The following is a 22,318-nucleotide window of genomic DNA, read 5'->3' as shown; positions in this document are numbered from 1 at the left end:
TGAATCAAACTACATGTTATACTTGAAACACAAGCAAGGTCCTGTGCCTCCTTTTTTCCCTTTAATGTGGGGCAGATCATTATTGGGATTGTAATGTGCAGTGAAGGGGGTGGGTTTCTCTCTTCCTCCCCTTCCCAGGCGTGACATCCCTGACAATCATCGTCCAGGCAGCTACACAACTTAGAAAAAAGTTCCCAATGGTATGAATCAGATTTTGTTTCCCTAAGCCTCGTAGCTACACAGGGAGCTAATCTGGGGTAGGTAGGGGAGAATAGCTCAACAGACTAGGGATAAATTTCCCTCCCTACACAATGCAATCCATACAACAATTTTGCCTCCCCCTCTGGCAATGAAAGTTGTTGCTGTTTATTATGACCGCAGACCAATAAAATTACACAAATAAAACATACAGCTAGTTAAAATGAAACATACAGCTAAATAAAGCTTTAAAAGCTTTAAAATGAATACATCAAAATATCTCCCCCAAACAGCCAACATACAATCTTTTTGCAAACTTCTCTTCTCAGTAATGTGGCTTTCAAAATTCCCTGAAAATGTGCTTTATAGAGAGAGAACCAGCCTCTCTCTATACTTGTTATGCAGGTTCCTACGCAAAAGAACGTGAACAACACACTCTATTGCTTCAGCTCCACACAAACGCCAACCATTTGTTAACTAGAATCTTGTTGAATCATCCACTTAACAGCACAGAAAACAGCACATTAAAATGAGCAAGCATAAATGCCTTCCTATACTCGGAGACAGGTATGAAGCTGACCCTTCCATAATATGAAGTGTCGTTAAGGAGCACCAGAGAACAAGATTCATTAGCTGCAGTTCTCGGCTAATAAGAGGAAAGCATGGCATGTAGCTGCATGCTATGCATTAATGTGTAGTTAGTTACTAATTGAATACAGTATTGTTTTTACTTTTATTTAATTATTTCATATCTTGCATATCTTGCATTTCTCCCAACAATTGAGCATAGTTGGTGCAAGTGCTTATTAATCTACACACAGAGCTGCACAAGGCATGCACTCAGGATCACACCTAAACATCAGCAACAGACTCTTAGTGTTGGGAACACGATTGGGAATTATCTACAGAGCTGAGAAACAAAAGCAGATCATCCATCAATTGTGCAGTGTCACACCCTTCTTCACTACCATGCTGTCAAAAAGTGCAACGGTTTCGTCTTCTGCCTTTTCAGTAAAGCAAATTGCCTCATTCCAGCTAGCAGGTACCCAGCCTAGCTGTGTCCAGATGTGACATCTGTCACCAAAGCAGTAATACTTTGAATCGGTTACCTCTGAAGGGAAATTGTATGTTGTTCCACTTTGTTCCTCCCTCCCTAACAAACAGCTGGTTGTTGTGATCACCAATATTCTGACAAGGCCTTACATGCACAGGTCTGGCTGCTAGCTGCATAAAAATATATATAGCAGAGAATGTGCTTGAAAAATTATGCCTAGGTCTTCGAGGCAGCATAATCAAGGAAAAAATGCCTAGTATCATACTATCCTATATCCTCTGCTTCACTCATGGCCTTCAGTGTTATAAAGTAAAACGAGGGACTCAGAGAAGCCAATAAGGCAAGACTATTGGAAACCAGTTTCTGTCCTCTGTTGCCGAAATAGGAATCTGGATTGTGGCTTATTTTTATTTATTTTTTTGAAATGGATGGAAAACATTTAACACACACACACTTCGCTTGCAATAAAGGCAATTGTAAATATACTGTTAACATGTTTCCTGGCAAGTAAATCCTGTTCTCTCCAACAAGGCTTCCCTCTCAAGCATGTGTGCATAGGACTGCAGCCTAAGGCTATGATTACAAGGACGCTACTATCAAACAACACTTTGAAAATCCAGCTGTGACAGGAAAAACTATTACTTTTTTTTAAAGGCAGAATAAATGAGAAACACAATCCTGTATCATATAGGTTTTGGAGCTTCTCTGTTTTTTGTGTGTTGGTTTTTTTAATTGCAGAATTAGATAAAACCCTAATAAATTATATCATCCTGTGGAAGGTTAGCCATTGCTTTTTAAGTGTTTCCAAACAGAATAGCATCATTGATTGCTTAAAGGACACCTGGTTACTGGATGTTCTTCTAAGAACATTTATTAATGCCAGACTCTTTTAGGAAACATAAGAGGATTGATCAGGTGAGAGCAGTGTCCTGGATTGTTGTGTACAAAATACACAGGATTGTATCCAATACTGCGTAAGTGGTGTTCTTCTCATGCAATTGGACTTTTGCTTCCTCTCCTCTCCTCTCCTCTCCTCTCATGACATGCCCCAAAACCTGCTCTGGAGGTGAAAGTTTCATTGCACAAGTCTGTTGCATGGGAGGAACAGAAGCATTGGATAAAAACCACAGAATTATATACCAAAAGCAATACTAGTATATTGAATATACAGAAATCCTGCAAATTTCCTTCCCAGGACCAATCCTACTATTAGGCTGAATAACCCACAGGAAGCAGATGCTGGGGGGCAGTAGCAGGGCACCAGACATTATTCCTGAGCTCGCTGGCCTTTCCGTCTCTTGGAAGACAAAGCTGTGTGTGCTACACATGTTGTGAATGCCCTAAACTAGCCTGTTATGTTCACTTCCCCATTGCCAATGTTGAAGTAAGATTCAATGGCGGGCCTAGTCACTTTCTGTACATGGAACAGAATGGGTGCCATCTTGTCCTTTGTTCCTTGGACATTTTGGGCTGGGCTTGATCCTATGTGATCTCAAATACTACCTTCAAATATGGAAAACTCACATACTGTAGCTGTTCTTTTGATACTGACCGCATATAGGCCCATTCAAGCTGAATTTGTGGTGCGGAGTTTGTGAGGTATGACTTTCAATACAAAATACAGACCTTCATGTTGTAAAATACAACATTTATAAAACTGAGCAATTATTATATTAATTTATTAATAAGAACAACTTTGGGGGAAATTTCAGATATTTATATTTTGCATCTGCAGCATAAAGAGAAACAAACTGGTGACATAAACTGCATTTAAATAGTTTGCAATTTGAATAATTATATACATTTATATATCAAAATGGAGAAATACATTTGGGAAGTCTCTAAATATATGCAACCTATTTCACACCAGTATATCAGCTTTGCTCAGTACACAGACTTGGAACACTGGGAAGATACGATACATACAGGGCGTTTTTTCTAGAAAAAGAGGTGCTAGAACCAAAGTTGTTGAGTTTGCCCCACCGCCAAGGCAAAATAACATGAACTGCCACCTTACGCCACTGACTGCCATGTCGCTCCAATCACCATGCTGCCCACCACCTCCATAACACAGTCCCAAGTGCCATGATGGGAAACAGCACTACAATATCAGAAAGGTGTTGGAATGCACCCAGTAAGTGACAGAATGCGCAAAAGAGGTGCCAGAACTCAGTTCCGGTGACTTCTGGCTTTAAAAAAGCCCTGCTTGTAAGTTGAGTATGATCCCCTTCTAGGAACATCAAACAAATCTATATTCTCTGATGTGAATGAGAGGGACCCATTATACTAAATAAAAATGTTTCCCACTGAAGTTAACAGAATCTGTTTTCTTTTGAATACAGTTGAGAGAGAAAAACATTTCATCCATTTGATCTTTTCAACGTTGCTCAGATATATGTCAAAAAACAAATTACTTAAATCTTCTCAAGAGATGGGAACTATTAAGATAGTTCTAACAACTACATCTTATGTTTCCTATTAAAGAGAAAGTATAATTCAAAATTTATCAGTTTAGTCATCTATGCATTAAAAAATATGTCTTTCAACTCTACAATTCTATGATTTTTCTGACTTGGTTATATGTAGACTACTCACCATTTCTCGGTTTTTAAGAGCCACTGAACATGATGCTACTTTAGAATTAGTTGGGAAGATTCAGTATAATGTTATGTCATTAAGTGCAGCACGTAAGCCTGCACACACAAAAAGTGTTTTAACTTCTGACCTTAAAAATAGTAATTCTAAATCTATGTAGTTTTACTGACAGTATCAGACAATGGCTGATATTCCCAGTAAATAACAAACTCCACAACTTGAGAAGATTCTGAAGTAAATGCTTGCAAATTCTGATCTGGCAAATTCTGATCTGGCAAATTCTGATGAGTTTTGCTAAAAGGAGGTTTGCTCCTGACTTCAGTGGGCTGAAAGCTGTGCCCAGTTCAGTTGTCTGCACTATACAGTACAGTAAGTCACATATGCATTTTTCATTTTGTGCTTGTAGAAAGCATATTTCTAGCTATGGATCTTTAGGAAGGAGAAGAAATTGAGGCAAACATATTCAAGGGGAAAGTGCTAATTTAAATTTAAAAAAACCAATTTCCTATGGGAAATATTTAAGTGTGCCAAGAATTATGTCAAACCAAAACTATATTTCATAAGATAACTAATATCTTTTCCAAAATAATATACTGCAAATCAAGTTTCAAGAAGTACCTTTCCAGAAGGTAATTCACTATCTCTGATGGTGATGATGATGGCTTTTTCTTACCTTCCGCAGAAAGACCTTGGACATTTACTCCTCTGGCTGCCAGAAAGTTAAGGCAGACATCAACATTCTCAATCTGCAAAATGAACATGAAATAGCAAAGTAGTTAAAGGCTATTTTGCAAGATGGACTTGAATGCAGCAAAGGGAGGGGGAGAGAGAGAAATGAATACTTTGCATTCATCACATACTCCAGTTCTTTAGTAAAGTTTAACAAGAATGATTACTGTTAATTGGTCAGCTGCTATAAAAGCTTTCATTGTCCACTTTGGTGCTTAAAAACAATTCATAAAGGGTTGATCCAGAATGGCACACTGACAAATCAGCAACCCACCTACTTACCATAAAACTGGATTCTGTACACAAAAATAAGCAACAATGGACAATACTGCAGCGTGTGTACAAAGTCGTGGGTGAACAGATGTTTCAATGACAATGTGTCAAGAGCAAAATGGGAAAAATGGATTGTAAAAAGTATGGGATAAGGTGTGATATCAGAATATATTATTTACTAAGCTTTGTGAGGGAGCTTTGTATGTGTTATTATTTAAACTAAATTAAATAATGACAATAATACTTCAATAATATTATATGATTATCACCACCACCACCATTATCTCTTGAATTCCTTCATGTTAATCTGGGAAACCTGTTTCATTAACAATGGTTTGCGTATGAAGACCCCCAAGACCTCCCAAAGAAAAACACAGTTGACACCAATATTAGTTTAAGGTTACTGGCATAATTTTGGCCACAACTTTATTGATTACAGAATGTGAGTAGTGGTTTGCTTAGGCATTGATTCGACTAGCTGCACCGACACCTCTGGCAGGGCAGCACTGACAACTGGACACCGGCAAAAGTCAGTAAGGGTAAACAGACTGGAGGAGCATTGGTCCTACCACAGACATAACCTCACCCCAAAATGCTCCTAGGTGCTTTGGAGTGGCCATAATCCCTGGAAGGGGATCAGACAAAAGCATGGCGAGCACCTGGATTCCTTTAATGGAATACCCTACTGCACATTGGGAGGGGCAGGTGTGTCAACCTCCCCTCACCACACCTTGAACCAATGCCTAACCTCCAAACCTTACAAAGTTGTGACAATTTGCTACACAGCAGGCGAAACCCAAGTGGCACCAGCCAATCAGCCAAATGGGAAAATTCCCACTGGGCCCCTGCCCTGAAAGCAGATGACTCACAAAGGCATAGCAAGGTCACAGCAAGACCCTAAATAGAGGGAGGGTGGGCGGGTGAACCAGTGCACAAGGCGCTAAGCGGAAGCTCAACGCAACAAGCAGTGGTATAAATAGGTCCCCCCACTGCAAATTCTCTCAACCCCATTGGCCAGAATTACCCCAGCAACCGAGGGACCCAATCAGGTTGTGGTGGCTATCCAAACGATCCCACCCACACAAACGGTGAGGTCATTCTTAGTGATTTCACCGCAACACATGCCCTCTGTGAAGAGGACACAATTTTTCATGAAGTTCCAGGTTCATTCTAGGCGTATCTACCACTGGTGTGACAGTTTATCAACTTACATATTTGTGAAGCATAGCTATTTCATAGGAAATGATGAAGGAACAAATGGCTTCTGAAAAATAATATTTTAATTATAGAATTCCCCCCCCCCATCCATCCACCAGAAGCTCCTTTTAACACTTGGGCTATTCCCCCCCGTCCCCAAAAGCTCAGAGTAAACTGTATGCCAAAAGTATAGAAGGCTATATTTTATGCTGGAAAGAACACACCAAGTTACTGCAATGAAAAACAAACATTTATCAAAGTAGTTCTTCATGTAGGATGTGAAACAGCATCCAAAGGACAACTACCATCTGTCAGGGCAAGGGTGAAAACATCTCTCCCAAGTATGTTTTGCTAAGACCAACAAAATGTAAATAATATAATAGCTAACACATTAAACTAAACATATTGGTCTATATTTTAACGACACTTTCATATAAATCTGGACTAACTTCACTGAAGTAAATATGCAGAATTCAAAATTACCCTGCTGCCTGCAAAGTCTGAAGTGTCATTTGATAAAATGTTAAATGATATTTACTGGAGATAATTGTATAAGCACAAAACTGGTATTTTTTATATATAAAAAAAAATCAAAACTGAACTTGCTATGAATATCTTCATTTATATGAAGAAATACTTCCACACAGTAATTAACAGCATCATTGCTATTTGCAGAGCTGGTTGCAAGAAAAAGAAAGCTCTGTGAAGAAGTTTGGACACTTCTGTAAACATATTTCCTGTGTTAAGCATCAATTTATTCAAAAACAAAATTGCCTTTTATTGCACATATGGTTACCAAATAACACGGGGTTTTCTGCAGCAGGTTGCTGACACAACAATAGAAGGGACAAGAAAAAGCAGATTAATTAATCCTTTTTGAACAATTTGTTAACTGTTTCTAGATTCTTGAGTGTGAAGTCATGTATAACAGTATAAGGACTTACACATGTCCATGGTGTTATTACATCTGCATTTGCTGAATAAAACAAACTAGTGCAGCTTAACAGGTAGAACTCAGTTCAAATCCCACCCCAGCCATGAATTCACTATTTCATCAAAAGCAAACCACTAATCCTTTTTGCTCTCAGGCCTCATTAGCAATATGAGGATAACCACAGTGACCTTCCCTAACAGTATCTTGCAAAGATCACCAAGATAATGTATAAGAACTACACTGAACGCTTGAAATGTGCTACATAAATGCTGTTAGAAGATCCAACATGACACTGGGTAATAAATTATTGGGGTTATTTTTCACTTTCATTTCCACTCAGTAATAAAAAAAAAAACACTTCAAAGTTTAACCATTTTGAAGCTTTCATTGTATACCGTACATAAACACTGCTTTAATTACCTTCTCTCTTGCCTTGGCAAACCACAATTATTCTTTGAACTCAGACCCCAGCAGCCCTAAACACATTTTATTCAAACTTACAAGCAGATGAAAATAATTTAAATTTGCAGTTGCAGAAGTTTGAATAGACTTTATCCAGCTTCTAAGCTCTCCATACTGTTTCAATCAGAGCTAGCTAGAATGGGTCTCTGAAATCAATGTTTACTAAAGGAGCAAATTTTAAGGTTAATGTAGTATACGGTACAGTTTTACTTCCTACTAGTACTTCTTAGTAATACTTGTCTATATTGTTGGGTTTTACATAAGGGTTTTACATAAGTCACTCTGTCAACATAACACAAAACAACAAATCTCATCTAGGCAATATGCTCCATTTAAAAAAATAAATCAGTCCTACAATGTACCTAGTGTATGCATCTCTATCCTGGGATCGGCCAATCCATCCTCTGTAATCTCACTGAATTCTGTGATAAAATGCTGTGAGCAAAGCAAATATTACGAGAATTGTGGCTTATGCAATATTAAAGCTACAAATCTTACAAGTACTGAATAAAAGATGTGTGTGAAAAGTTCAGAAAGGGCTGTAACTCAAGCAAGAAACTAAAACAATATAAAAAAGAAAGGCAAGTCCAATGTACCCAATGGAAATTTTAAAAGGCAAATAGGGTTGAGACTCACAAAAAAGTTAAGTACCTGTTATGAGAGACAGGAATACTATGTTCATCACAGCTCTTTCCCACTAAGTCCACTAGTGAGAGCTGAGGGTGCTATGTGCTTAAAACTTTGAGAGAAATATGAAGGAATTTGGAATTTAGATTGAAGGTTTAATATTCTTTTGGGACCCAGTTTATTTCTTTTTTAAAAAACCTTAATAATTGTAGTATAAATAGAGAAGATTGTTATAGTTGTTCAACGGGTTAGGACTATGGCTGGAAGAGATTAGATGCAGCAACCTTATTGAATCTGACCATAAAGGTAAAGGTACCCCTGACCGTTAGGTCCAGTCGCGGATGACGCTGGGGTTACGCGTTCATCTCACTCTATAGGCCGAGGGAGCCAGCGTTTGTCCGCAGACAGCTTCTGGGTCATGTGGCCAGCATGTCTAAGTTGCAGCGCACAGAAATGCTGTTTACCTTCCAGTTGGAGCGGTACCTATTTAGGTATCTACTTGCACTTAATGTGCTTTTGAACTGCTATGTGGGCAGGAGCTGGGACCAAACAACAGGAGCTAATTCCTGTTGCGGGGATTTGAACCACCGACCTAACAATAGGTATTTAGAAAGACAATAGGCAATTAGGAAGACAACAAGCTGTTTACTACCTACAGATTTTCCCATTATGTAAAAATATTAGCAATGCACATTCTGAATTCATCCCTGTGAAGCAAAAGGTTAATTTCCCCCTTTTGAGGTGCTTGAATGGAATACAAAGTGAGTATTTCATACAGTATCTTAATATTTTACAAAAAGAAAAATTGCAAATCAAAATTTAGTTTGAGCATATGTCGTTATCCAGTAATTGCAAGTAAATAAATTTACATGAATAATTCAGTTGTTGGATAGAAACTCACCACTGGCTTATCTTAAAAATGTATATTCTTTATCATTGATTTTCGTATTACTAAGAGTTGCTTTCATCTCCTTCCTCTGGCAGAATGCACCTTCTCTGCTTCCAAACATAATGAATTATAGCATGTACACAGGATAATTAATGATGACTAATACAACTATATATTATTCCTTCCTTTCCCAGAGATTAATCAGTTCCATAAATATGACAATCTGCCAGATTCTCAAGCCTATACTAAAGAAATTATACTGGTGAGAGCCCAGAATCCTAAGCATGCTTAAGAGAAGTATTTTATTTAAAGAAATGGACACTTCTAAGGAAATGTGACAACGATTAACGATTAAAAGATAGATTTGTTATGTTTCTGTGTTTTTGCATCCATTGCCAAAAGTAGATTTAAAAGCCCCAAAGATTGATAAAGAGCTTGGATGCTGGACAAGATGTCTATATATGTATAACTTCCACCCTACAATAATGCTTCTTTTTTCTTTTTAAAAAAATCAGCGTTCATTTATGAAGTTGTGATATGGATTCTGTTAAACTCATTTGGGGAGTGTGGAGTCTTTTCTTAGGAAATTCTAAGCACAATATCCTTAAATTGGATAGGAAGGTTATTTGACATGAAGTATTCACAGAGACAAATAAAGGCTTTCCATTGATTATATGCACTTTTGTTACCTACTTGTCTTTTCCAGTTTTTCTGCGTATTCAACTCTTAAGAGATTCTTGAGTAATCTTAACTCATGGTCCTGAGGTCTGGGGCTGAGATCCAACAGAAAATGCCACTGGCAAAACGCAGGAGGCTATTTTGGCTCAACAGGAGGTGACCTGTGCCACCTCTCATGCTGGTCTGGAGAGGCCCCCAACACTTTGAAGCACATTTTCAGAGTGTACAAGGGACTGCTGGGAAAAAGGGAATCAATGAAAATAACCACCCTCCTTCTCCAAGTGTGAACCTCCGGGGATGGGGGTGGGAGATACTCCAGCAAGCCTAAGTCTAGTTAGGATCCAAGCTATCGTACCAAAGGTGGTACCTTGGGTTACAGACGCTTCAGGTTACATACGCTTCAGCTTACAGACTCCGCTAACCCAGAAATAGTACCTCGGGTTAAGAACTTTGCTTCAGGATGAGAACAGAAATTGCGCAGCAGCAGCGTGGTGGCAGCGGGAGGCCCCATTAGCTAAAGTGGTGCTTCAGGTTAAGAACAGTTTCAGGTTAAGAACAGACCTCCAGAACGAATTAAGTTCTTAACCCGAGGTACCACTGTACTTGTTATGAAGCTCCATTATTTCATAATGCTAATGTGGAAAACAGTGCTTAATTCCTTTGTGTGTCATATGGCAGCCATTATTCCTCCATCTCTAGGTGTGTGAATTGAACTGAATACTCAAGTACAGTGGTACCTCGGTTTATGAACTTAATCTGTTCCAGAAGTCCGTTCTTAAACTGAAACCATTCTTAAACTGAGGCGTGCTTTCCCTAATGAGGCCTTCCACTGCCGGTGCCCTTCCACCATTCAGATTCCGTTCTTAGACAGAGGTAAAGTTCTCAAACCGGGACACTACTTCTGGTTTTGCAGAGTTCGTAAACCGAATCATTCATAAACAGGGCTATTCTTAAACCGAGGTACCACTATAGTACAATTTTATACATGTATAGTCTACCTATTTTCAATCGAGCTTAATCAAAGCTAAATGTTCATAGGATTGCAACATCAAACACAAATTGAGTATTATTATCCTAAGCATAATTACCATCAAAACAGGACTAAAGCTTTTTGAAATAAACACAGGCCAGATAAATAAAGTAACACCAGGGTGACACCAAGTTCTAAGTGGGGAAAAGCCCCACAAGATATGACAACTGATCGAAGAATGGGAAAATAACCAGAAAATCAGCTGTTTCAAAAATACAGCATTTTTCTTTTGTTTCAGAATGAAAAAAATACGGGATCATCTTTAACCTATGCCTTTTTAGGAAGAGGGAAAGCGAGGGAATGAGGGACACTCACACATGATAAAATGGTAAATATGGTTCTTATAAGGTGTCGTATTAATGTATGAAATGAATGTGTTATTACATCAGTACTGATTAGAAGTGTTATACAGCTGTTCATCACCACAGGAACCAAAGCAATATAAAATAGGCATAAATAAACTAACCATGTCAAAGAATGCAATGCAATAAAACAATATAATCATAAAATAGCTTAAAAGCTATTATGCATTATGTGGTTGCTAATGATAATAGCAAACAATGGGCGAGGAAAACGGCTGGTCCTGCAACTACTACTGGTTATTTTCTTTCTTCTCCTTCTTCTTCGGAGATCACTTGTACCCAATTAAGATTGTCTTCCATGAATATGATCTTAACAGTGTGCATGTCCTTAAGTGACTGTTGTTCGGACTGGCTATTTTACCACAGGGTTTGCTAACCTGTGGCACTTCAGATGTTGCTGAACTCCCATTATCCCTGGCTCCTGTTTTAAAGTCCTTTGTGAAATGAAATATCTTCCCTTACACTCCTTGGGGTTTTCCCCCTTCTGTATTCTTGACTGTTTATACCCCATTTGCCTCCATCCAGCATACTGATTTAACAAAAAAACCTTTCCACTGTCTTTGCGTAACCTTTTCTGTCCTTGGATATAAGTGATTCCCGCACCTTTCCTTCACCTTTTTCAGTCTTCTGCTTCTCTTTATATCTTTCTGAAGTTGTGAGACATATGCAGAAGAGAATCATAATTTCCTAGGAGGAAAATCAGCAAGCCACTCAACCATCTTAAGCACTCACTACATCAATGAGATTCCCCCCCCCCCCTCACTGTTATGTAGACCTCCTGGGTGCATGTTATCAGCTTATAAAGTTTGCTAAGTCAGTCAGGTTTCCAGACAAGGTTAAGTATTTTTGAGTATTTGCAGCAGATAAACCTAAAACTCAGCATGACCAAGTAACAAGGAAGCAGGTATACAAACGAATGCTATGCATGATATGTTGGGGAATTATTTCTGCTTAGAAACAAATAACACCAGGTATGCAGAACTCCTTCTGGGCAGGCTTTTTGAGGAAATGATGCTGAACAAGAGATTAAATGCTATCCCAAGGCCAGCCGCAAAGATGAATAGATACTGCTGTGAAATGTCACAGTTTGCTAACAGAACTTAGAATGCCCTGCTTGATGGAAAGCCCAAGGCTATTAGTTGTTGTTGTTGGTGGTGGTGGTGGTGAGCAGTTATATGTCCAAGGACAGAGAAACATTTAAAATTGGTGGTTTTAAAAAATGCAGTCTTCAGCTGCTGGGGTTGACACACCACCACTGAAAAATAAGCAATGGTGGCAAAAGGGGGAGGGGGGGGGGAAAAAGTGAGACTAGGGGCTTTCATCTCAGTCTAACTCACAATTAGACAATGTGGTTCAACAATCTCAAGTATCCCCTAAATCTCTTCTGGTAGTAGAATCCCCCAATCCTCCAGAGCAAATCTGGGGACAGAAGGGAGCACGCAAGGGGAGGAGGGAGGATTCTCATTGCACCAGCAGGAATCCTTGAACTGGCTTCCGCAGGAACAAGAGGTTAGCACAATATGGTGCAGGGGAAGCTGCCTTATACTCATTCAGACTATTGGTTTATCTAGCTCAATATTCTACACCAGGGGTTGTCAACCTGGTTCCTACAGCCCACTAGTGGGTGTTTCAGGATTCTAGGTGGGCGGTAGGGGGTTCTACAGCAGAAGCTGGATCCTCCTTCTATCGAGCACTGGTGGGCGGTAAGGAAATTTTACCATCAAGAAAGATGCATTAGTGGGCGGTAGGTATAAAAAGGTTGACTGCCCCGTTCTACACAGACAGGATTTTCAGACTGAAGACTTTCCCAGCCCTACCTGGAGATTCCAGGAATTGAAACAGTGGTCTTCTTGACTAAGAAGCCTGTGCTCTAAAGGAAACTGCAGAAGAGAGTGGAATGATGGGATGTTGTTGTGTCATGAATGCATTAAAAGGTAAAGGGACCCCTGACCATTAGGTCCAGTCGGGACCGACTCTGGGGTTGCGGTGCTCATCTCGCTTTATTGGCCAAGGGAGCCGGCGTACAACTTCCGGGTCATGTGGCCAGCAAGACTAAGCAGCTTCTGGCAAACCAGAGCAGTGCACGGAAACGCTGTTTACCTTCCCGCTGGAGCAGTACCTATTTATCTACTTGCACTTTGACGTGCTTTCGAACTGCTAGGTTGGCAGGAGTTGGGACCGAGCAACGGGAGCTCACCCCGTCGTGGGGATTTGAACCGCTGACTGCTTAGCCTCTAAGCTTCTCTCTCCTAGGCTGTTGATGGTGGGCTGTTCCTGTTTGTTGCTACTGCCAACAGAGAAAGTGGAAGTGCTTAAGTCAGCATTCATGTAGTAATATATCTTATTTGAATAAACCTGAGTTGTTTGGTGCCTGCTGCTTCAAGCATTTTGTTTCTTATGAGTCAGGCCTCTTAAGGTCTAGGCAAATAAATTGCAAGTCAAATCAAGACCCTGGTTTCTGTTCCTTGGGAATACGGTAGCTATTTGTTTCATAGCTGTATAGAGACGTATCATTGGATCATCTATCCCAAGTGCAGCTTACATTGGTTCTGAATTTCAGTTTAATAATACACATTGAAGGGGGGGAGTTTATATAATATTGCTATTGATGTTATTTTAAGCGGTGGGTAGCATTCTGCACATTCTTTGTATCTTTAGCATGCTCAAACGTTTCCTTTCAAACAATCATATAAATAGACTTTGATGAATCCGACATATTTTTCTAAACCTTCTGTTACCCTGAAAGAAATTTATTCATTCCTGCAACAAACAGGTGTGCCTAGAATATTTCTTAGAGTCAACTACTGTCTTGGTATGTTTACAAGGCCAACTAACAGAGTTTGATTATAGCATACTTTTGTGCTCAGATAAACACATTCAGAAAACAAACTGTGTAATTGTGAATAGTTTGCTGTATTTTTGTTACAAGGCATGCCAATTTTACTAAATCACATTACCAACAACGCAATGCAATGCAACAGGCCCAATTCACTAGCAATGTACGTAAATTATATTATTAATATTTATTACTTTGTATACTGCCCTTCATCTAAAGATGCCAAGGCAGTTCACAACATAAAAATACAAAAGGAGAATACAAAATATACATGATAAAGAAAAACAAACCAATAACCCCACACTTCCACAAACACATTTAAAAGCCATATACAGTGATACCTTGGGTTAAGTACTTAATTCGTTCCCGAGGTCCGTTCTTAACCTGAAACTGTTCTTAACCTGAAGCACCACTTTAGCCAATGGGGCCTCCTGCTGCTGCCACGCCGTCAAAGCACAATTTCTCTTCTCATCCTGAAGCAAAGTTCTTAACCTGAAGGACTATTTCTGGGTTGGCGGAGTCTGTAAGCTGAAGCGTATTGTCAGGGAACTGCCATCGGAAGGACAGGAGGTGCAAAGGCTCCCTCAGGTTGAAAGAGACGGAGCAGCTGAAGAGGGAACCAGTAGGGGGCGAGCAGGAACTTCCAGGGAAAGTGAGTCGGAGGGGTGGCTCAGAGACGTTTCCAGCGAAAACAGTGGAGAGGTCTCAGGACCTCCTATAGGGACACCCACGCCTCGCCGGAAACTGTCACGCAGAGAGTCCAGAAGACGTGTTTCCGTGAAAGAGCTTTTATGTTGGAAACGTTTCCGAAAGCAACCACTTTCGGATTCTACTAGCGATTGACGCAGCCATGCCGGAGGGGCTCCGTCACAGGCAGAGGTTTGAAAACCTGATCAAACTCTGAGGGACTTGCATTTTACGCACAAGCAGCTCATCATCCCACCACAGCAATCCGAAAGTCACTGAAAGCCAGCTTGTGCAAGCAGCGGCATCATGAGCGACCCAGCCGGAACCGGAGGAGCAGGAGCAGCTGGAGGAGGTCCAAGCCTGGAAGAAAGGTACAGGGCGTTGGAGATCCAGCTGGCCATGCAAACGGCGAGGCTTGAGGAGAGGAGGGCTCAGGATGCAGAAAAGGGAAAGGAGAAAACCACCTCGATAGCCAGAAAGGTGCCAGGATTGGTGCAGAAATTCGGGGGAGATCCCAGAAACTATCATGCCTTTAGAACTGAGATGCAATACGCTCTCAACCTGCAGTATGATGACTTCCCCGACGAGGAATCGCGAGTGGCTTTTGTAATTGGCCATCTCGAAGGGGGGGCGAAGGATTGGGTTCGACCCCTGATGGCAGTGAATAATGAGATACTAAAGGACACGAGGAAGTTTTTTCGTGCCATGGACCTGATGTTTTCCAGTGACATTGAGCAGGGGGTGGTACGAAGGCAGTTAATGGCTTGCAAACAGGGGAGCCGATCTGTCCGTGAGTACTGGACTGAGTTTACTATGCTGATTCATAAATTGGGGTGGGACCTATCGGCGGAACCCATCCAAATGCTTTTTGAAGAGGGGCTTTCTTCGGCCGTTAAAGATGAACTTTCCCGGGGGCCAAGGGCGGAGTCTATGGACCAGCTGACCAAATCCGCGCTGGCCATAGGAGCGCGCCAGGAAGCGAGAGCTTTGGAAAGGCGGGAAGGGAAAGGAGAACGTTGGAGGGAACTGCGCATTCCGGACATTCCAGAGCCACCTTTCCCGCCGGCAGAGCCGATGGAAGTTGGAACAGCGCGGGCGCGCGCAGTTTCAAATCCCAGTGAAGGGCGGAAGAAGGAGGGAAAGAGCGCCAAGAAATGTTATCTCTGCCAACAGCCAGGGCACTTTGCCAGAGTCTGCCCACAAAGAAAGGAATGGCAAGGGATGGCAGGAGCTGTGGGGGAAAGGGAGGAGGAAAACAAGGAGCAAGTAAAAGCCAACGCCTGGCTGCCACCGTCGGGGCACAGCAGCCAGGCCAAAGAGCAGTGAAAGTGCCCACGCCAGAACCACCCAGACCTGCTTTAGTGATAGAAGTGTCACTAGAGCTGCCAAATGGACACCCCCTACAGGTCAAGGCGCTTTTGGATTCAGGCAGCTCCTGTAATTTTATGAGTAAGGAGTTTGCAGCTGAGCACCAGATACAGACCATCCCTTTAAGTAATCCCTTGCAGGTGACCACGATTGATGGCAGAGAGCTGTGGGGAGGAGAAGTTAGCCAACAGACTGTCCCGATGATAATGAGGGTGGCAAGGCACACCGAACGGATAGCGTTTAATGTGGCCACCTTGGGAGGAGCTCCCATCATCTTGGGGATGAGCTGGCTGGCGCTACACGATCCGCTAGTGGGCTGGCATCAGAGGGTGGTCTCCTTTGGGTCAGCGCATTGCCTAGAACACTGCAAGCAGGGGAAGGTTCAGGGCGGAGACAGAGTCACCCTAGCCGGGATGGAAGTAATGGGCAGAGGGAAGGTGCCCCCGCAATACGCAGATCTGAGCAACGTATTCAGCGAAAGGGAAGCAGACAAACTGCCGCCGCATAGACCCTTTGACTGTCAAATCAACCTACTCCCTGGGGCCCAACTCCCAGTGGGCAAGCTGTACGCCATGTCCGACAGGGAGATGCAGGAGCTGAGGGAGTTCATTGACAAAAACCTGAAGCGAGGTTTCATCAGAGAGTCCCGAGCGGTGGGGGGCAGCCCAGTGTTTTTTGTGGACAAAAAAAACACAGATAAGCCGAGACTTGTGTGTGACTTCAGGGCCTTGAATGCAGTGTCGGAACCCCTGGCTTTCCCTATGCCCCGAATTGATGACATTTTGACCAGGGTAAGGAAGGGAAAGATTTTTACAAAGCTGGACCTGCGGGGGGCGTACAATCTGATACGCATAAGGAAGGGAGATGAATGGAAGACCACCATGTTCACCCCTTTGGGAGCCTTTGAATACCTCGTTATGCCCTTCGGTCTACAAGGAGGCTCCGCGTGCTTTCAAGCGTTTATTAACCACGTTCTGGGGCCTTTGCTCTACAAGAACTGTGTGGCCTTTTTAGACGACGTGTTGGTGTATTCGGAGGATGAGGAGCAGCATGTGAGGGACGTTCGAGAAGTGTTGGGCAGGCTGCAAGCCAACCAGCTGTGGGTGAAACTGGAGAAGTGCCAGTTTCATACCAAGGAGGTAGAATTCCTGGGGTACCGCTTGTCAGACAAGGGATTGGCCATGGATCCAGGCAAGGTCCAAGCGGTACTGGAATGGAAGACACCGAAGACCAAGAAGGATGTGCAAAGATTCTTGGGGTTTGGGAACTTTTATCGGAAGTTCATCAAGAACTTTGCCCACTTGACGGCGCCCATCACCGACTGCCTCAGCAGCAAGAAGAAATTTGTTTGGACGGCGGAGGCGGAGCGAGCATTTGAAGAACTGAAAAGGGCTTTCGCCTCGGAAGAACAACTTCTGCATGTGGATTTACGAAAACCCATGAGAGTGGAAACCGATGCGTCCGACCGGGCGGTAGGGGCGGTACTTCTTCAACCGGGGAGGAGTATGTCAGAGTGGAGACCGTGTGCCTTCTTCTCGCGGAAGCTGAATAAATCCGAGAGGAACTACACGGTGTATGACAGGGAACTACTTGCCATTCACGAAGCGTTCCGGAGGTGGAGACATTTATTAATTGGGGCACAACACAAGGGGCAAGTGTGCACCGACCACAAGAATTTAGAGTATTGGAGAACAGCTCGAGTGCTCAACCAACGACAAGTGAGATGGGCACAGGAATTCTCTAAATTCAACTTTGAAATTTGTTATGTGCCAGGTCCAGAAAACGTCAGGGCGGACGCTCTCTCACGCAAACCAGAGTATTGGGAGGGGGAGGGGGCGATTGAAGAGAGACATGTCATCCCTGAGGACCGCTGGGTGTGTGGGGCGGCGCTGGTGGGGCAACGAGAACTGGTAGAGGAAACGGAAAATGATGAATATGCCCAGGATAAGCTCAGAGGACTCAGGGGGGAGGGCGAGAGCCCCGAAGGTTTTGAGGAAAGAAATGGGGCATTGTATTACAAAGGGGCACTGTATATACCCGAAGGTGAATTGAGGGGGAGAGTACTCAAGCAGTTGCACGATAGCCCCACGGCGGGACATTTTGGGTAACACAAGACCATGTGGTTGGTTACCAGGGAATTCTGGTGGCCCAAGGTGAGGGAAGATGTAAGGGAGTATGTAAGAGGGTGTGACCAATGTCAGCGAGCCAAAGGGGAAAGACGGGCGCCGGCAGGGTTATTAGAACCATTACCCACACCAGAACGGCCTTGGGAAGCGGTATCAATAGATTTTATGACGGATCTGCCGAAGTCCAAGGGGAAGACAGCCATCATGGTAGTAGTAGACCTGTTAACAAAGATGTGCCACTTTGTAGCATGCTCACATGCAGTCACAGCGGAAGAAACAGCGAAGTTGTTTGTAGAACACATCTTTAGGTTGCACGGGGCTCCCTTGAGGGTGATCTCAGACCGCGGCAAACAATTTACTTCCAGGTTCTGGAGGAAGCTCATGAGCTTGCTGCACATGGAAGTCAATTTTTCAACGGCCCGGCACCCTGAAACCAACGGGCAGGCGGAAAGAGCAAATGGCATTCTTCAACAATATCTGAGGTGTTATGTCAATGACAGAGAGAACGATTGGGTCGAAAAGTTGGCGCTGGCAGAATTTGCCTACAATAATGCGGAGAATGTGTCCACAGGGATGAGCCCCTTTTTGGCTAATTACGGGTGTCACCCCAGGGCATTTCCAGGGGAGGGAGGGGAGAGATGGAGCGTTCCAGCGGCTGAACATTTTGTAGAAGAGATGGAAGCGATCCATCATCAGCTCCAGCTCAACTTAGAAAGGGCCAAGGCACAATATAAGAAGCAGGCAGACAAGAACAGAAGGGAAGGTGAAACCATAAGGGTGGGGGATCAAGTGTGGCTGTCAACCCAAGGGTTGCCGTTCAAAGGGGGTTGTAAGAAATTGAGGCCCAGAAGATTGGGACCCTTTGAGGTCATTCAGCAGGTCAACCCGGTGGCTTTCAAACTCCGGTTACCCAACCACATGAAATTGCACCCAGTGTTCCACAGGTCGTTACTGTCACCATACAGGGGGGGACGTGAAGGGGAGCACGTCAGGGGACCAGCCTTGGAAGAGAGGGAAAGCAGCAACCATGTAGCGGAAATCCTCGATTCCAGGTGGAAGGGAAATCAGGTAGAGTATTTGGTGGCGTGGGAAGGGGAACCGGAGTCAGAAAACACCTGGGTGACTGCAGGGGAGGTCAATGACGAGGTTTTAACAGAAACGTTCCACCAAAGATTCCCTAGGAAACCACAGCCGGTAGAAAGGTTTAGGAGGGAGTACTTCGGCACCACCGACGAGGAACAGGAAATGGAAGGATTCACGGAGTCGGAGTTGGAAGAGGGAATAGACTCCGAAGACGAGGAGTATCGAGAGACGAGGGACAGTAGCAGGTGGAGGGAAGTGTTCGAAACTTCGGACGATGAGGAAGGTTCTTTCAGGGGTTTTACTTCCTCCCAGCCCGGAGGGGAGGAGACGGGAGGGGGTGAAGGGGGCCCTGGAGGGGAGGTGGATGTCAGGGAACTGCCATCGGAAGGACAGGAGGTGCAAAGGCTCCCTCAGGTTGAAAGAGACGGAGCAGCTGAAGAGGGAACCAGTAGGGGGCGAGCAGGAACTTCCAGGGAAAGTGAGTCGGAGGGGTGGCTCAGAGACGTTTCCAGCGAAAACAGTGGAGAGGTCTCAGGACCTCCTATAGGGACACCCACGCCTCGCCGGAAACTGTCACGCAGAGAGTCCAGAAGACGTGTTTCCGTGAAAGAGCTTTTATGTTGGAAACGTTTCCGAAAGCAACCACTTTCGGATTCTACTAGCGATTGACGCAGCCATGCCGGAGGGGCTCCGTCACAGGCAGAGGTTTGAAAACCTGATCAAACTCTGAGGGACTTGCATTTTACGCACAAGCAGCTCATCATCCCACCACACGTATGTAACCTGAAGCGTCTGTAACCCAAGGTACCACTGTAATGTTAATCAGTTGAACACCCAGTTAAAGAGAAATACTTCACCTAAATATATGCAATGAAGTAACCAGCCAAGTCTCTGCTCCCTGAGGGGAGCATCCCACGAATGGGGAGCAAACAGAGAAGAGGCCCAGCCTCATACTGTCACCCTCCAGATCTCTTGGGTCAGTTTATATGGCGAGAGGCAGTCCTTGAGATACTGCAGTCCTAAGCCATTTAAGGCTTTATAGTTCAAAACCAGCACTTTGATTTGGGCCCAGAAACTAATTGGTTGCCAGTGCACTCAACCCAGATCCTTACCCTCTGCTGCCTTGTGGGATATCTTAGAGAGAAGAAAAGGCTAAGGAGCAAACTCTACACAAATCTGGAGTAGAGTCCCTAAGATGGTTGGATGGTGCCTTGTAAGCTTCCTTCCGGCAACTTCTGCAGCCAAGTTGGTGCCAAACATATTGCTCTGCTTTCCTTTGGACCACATCTGTGAGGCTGGGGATGGGGTCTTGTCATCTGGGCATCCCAGGACGTCCATACACACTGTCCAGGCTTGTGCCCCCGAGAGGTCACTTTGATGCAAAAGCACCACAGCAAAAACACCACAGTAGGCAGCAGTAATGAGCTACCAGTCTCTGCAGCCACAGCAGCCCCTGTGATTCTCTAGCAGTTTGACTTCAGCTCCAGAGGTACACTCCATTGTCTCCCGAGAAAGACAGATGCCAACAAAATGAGGAGAGCGCTGCCTATGTGGTCTATCTGGTACTACCTAAGCTAGCCTGTTGTTCTCAGATACAGTGGAATATTATGTCCCGTCACCAGTTTTAAAGAAAGATTTAAATGCCAGTCCTGTTGGCTTTTGTTCACGAAATTTGAGGGGAGCCATCTTGTCCTCTAACCCATGCAGCAAATGCCTTGGGCTTCTCCCCTGCCTGCCATGAGGGAAAATAAGCTTATAATTTATTTCTTTGTTGGTATAAATTAGCACTCTTCAGAAAGGCACCATCAATACCATAAGAATATTTATAGATTTGGTCATTTCACATTTAATCTGCAGGGCTTTGAAGATTTGACTAATCTGAAGCTAAACATTTCCTTTTAAAAACAAAGTTGTACAACTATGACTAACCTAACTGCTAGCCTTGACAACATCCCTTTAATAAGAAGCAGACTGGCTGCCTAGAGGCCTCGCTAGAACTTTTAACAATTTCCAGATTTTGAAATATTTCACAGAAAACTAAGATTCTAATTATTGACCATTTTAAAAATAAAGAATTTAAAAGTAATGTTGCATATTAAATTGCTCTATACATTTTTGTTTTCTCATTTCTCCCCCACTCCTCCAAACCCATTGCCTGAAAGCTATTAAATCAAAACAATTTCCCATTAAAATTTAACTGGGCCAAACTTAAGAGAAGATCATTCACTTTCATGGGTGGTCACAATATTAATCACTTTTGGGGCATGCTACCTTTTACCATCCTGGTCTGTCTGCTGACTTATTCTGTGGTGATAAAAGCCAACAGCTTTTAATCTCTGATCTTAGCACTAGGACCCCACAGTCTTAGCACTAGGACCCCACAGTCCTAAGACGAGATAAACCTATGTCTACTGTATTTTAGAGCAATCAGAGGCTTATCTCCAAACTCAGTGCTGTGGGACTACAGTACTAAGACTGGACATAAGCCTGTGCCTGCTCATGATTGACAGGTGAGTATCCCACCCACCAGTCAAAAATGGTGCACAGGTAAGTTGTGGATCCAGCTCTTGGGTTGAAAAAGCTTCTCCACACCTGCTGTTGAGAAATAAGTCCTATTGCATTAAACTGAGCTCACATACCTCTGGGTGGTGGGTATGGAATTGCAGCCTATAGGGACAGGCTACAAGGACAGGCTATTTCATAATAACTGATACAGCTAAATCCTACCTTCTCCTGCAGTGCACCCTTCCAGACATCCTTTTTATTGCACATTCATTATGATTTGTGCTCATTTTGCTATTAGGGCAGTCACATGCAATCCAGCTTTCAATACTCTTTGTGCCTGCAAGCGTTGGGGTAGTCATACTGCTTCATTTCCAATCAGTGCATATCCCATCACTTCCTGCTGAAATCCCTTAATTTTGTATACCATAATTGTTCTGGACTGCAACAATGTTGTGGCACTGGAGAAGCATTGTACAACCAGAGTCTATCACTAATGCACTGTACCAAGGACATATTGCAGAATACACCTGCAGTCTGGAGAGGCCCAGAATCATAGATAAGATCCTTGGAGTTTGCTTTCTTTTACATATACAGCCCGAAAAATATGCTTTCTTTTCTTTCTTTCTTTTACAGGAAGGTCTGAAAAAGCAAACGAACCTGTTCTCCAAAGATTACTGAGTTCTAC

General features: G+C 43.2%; 1 protein-coding gene across 10 annotated transcripts in view; it reads right to left on the bottom strand.

The window, feature by feature from the left end:
- Positions 1-22,318, bottom strand: part of NAV3 (neuron navigator 3) — a 438,084-nt gene that overhangs the window by 153,827 nt on the left and 261,939 nt on the right. For all 10 annotated transcript variants that reach the window (XM_028745995.2, XM_028745990.2, XM_028745986.2 and 7 more), the window contains one exon: positions 4,521-4,593. In XM_028745995.2, coding sequence (XP_028601828.2) covers positions 4,521-4,593 — 73 coding nt within the window. The remainder of the gene's footprint in view (positions 1-4,520; positions 4,594-22,318) is intronic.

The sequence above is a fragment of the Podarcis muralis genome, chromosome 10 (assembly GCF_964188315.1).
Source record: "Podarcis muralis chromosome 10, rPodMur119.hap1.1, whole genome shotgun sequence".
Classification (NCBI taxonomy): domain Eukaryota; kingdom Metazoa; phylum Chordata; class Lepidosauria; order Squamata; family Lacertidae; genus Podarcis; species Podarcis muralis.
Note: the sequence above shows the minus strand (reverse complement) of the source record. Positions and strands in the feature narration are given on the sequence as shown.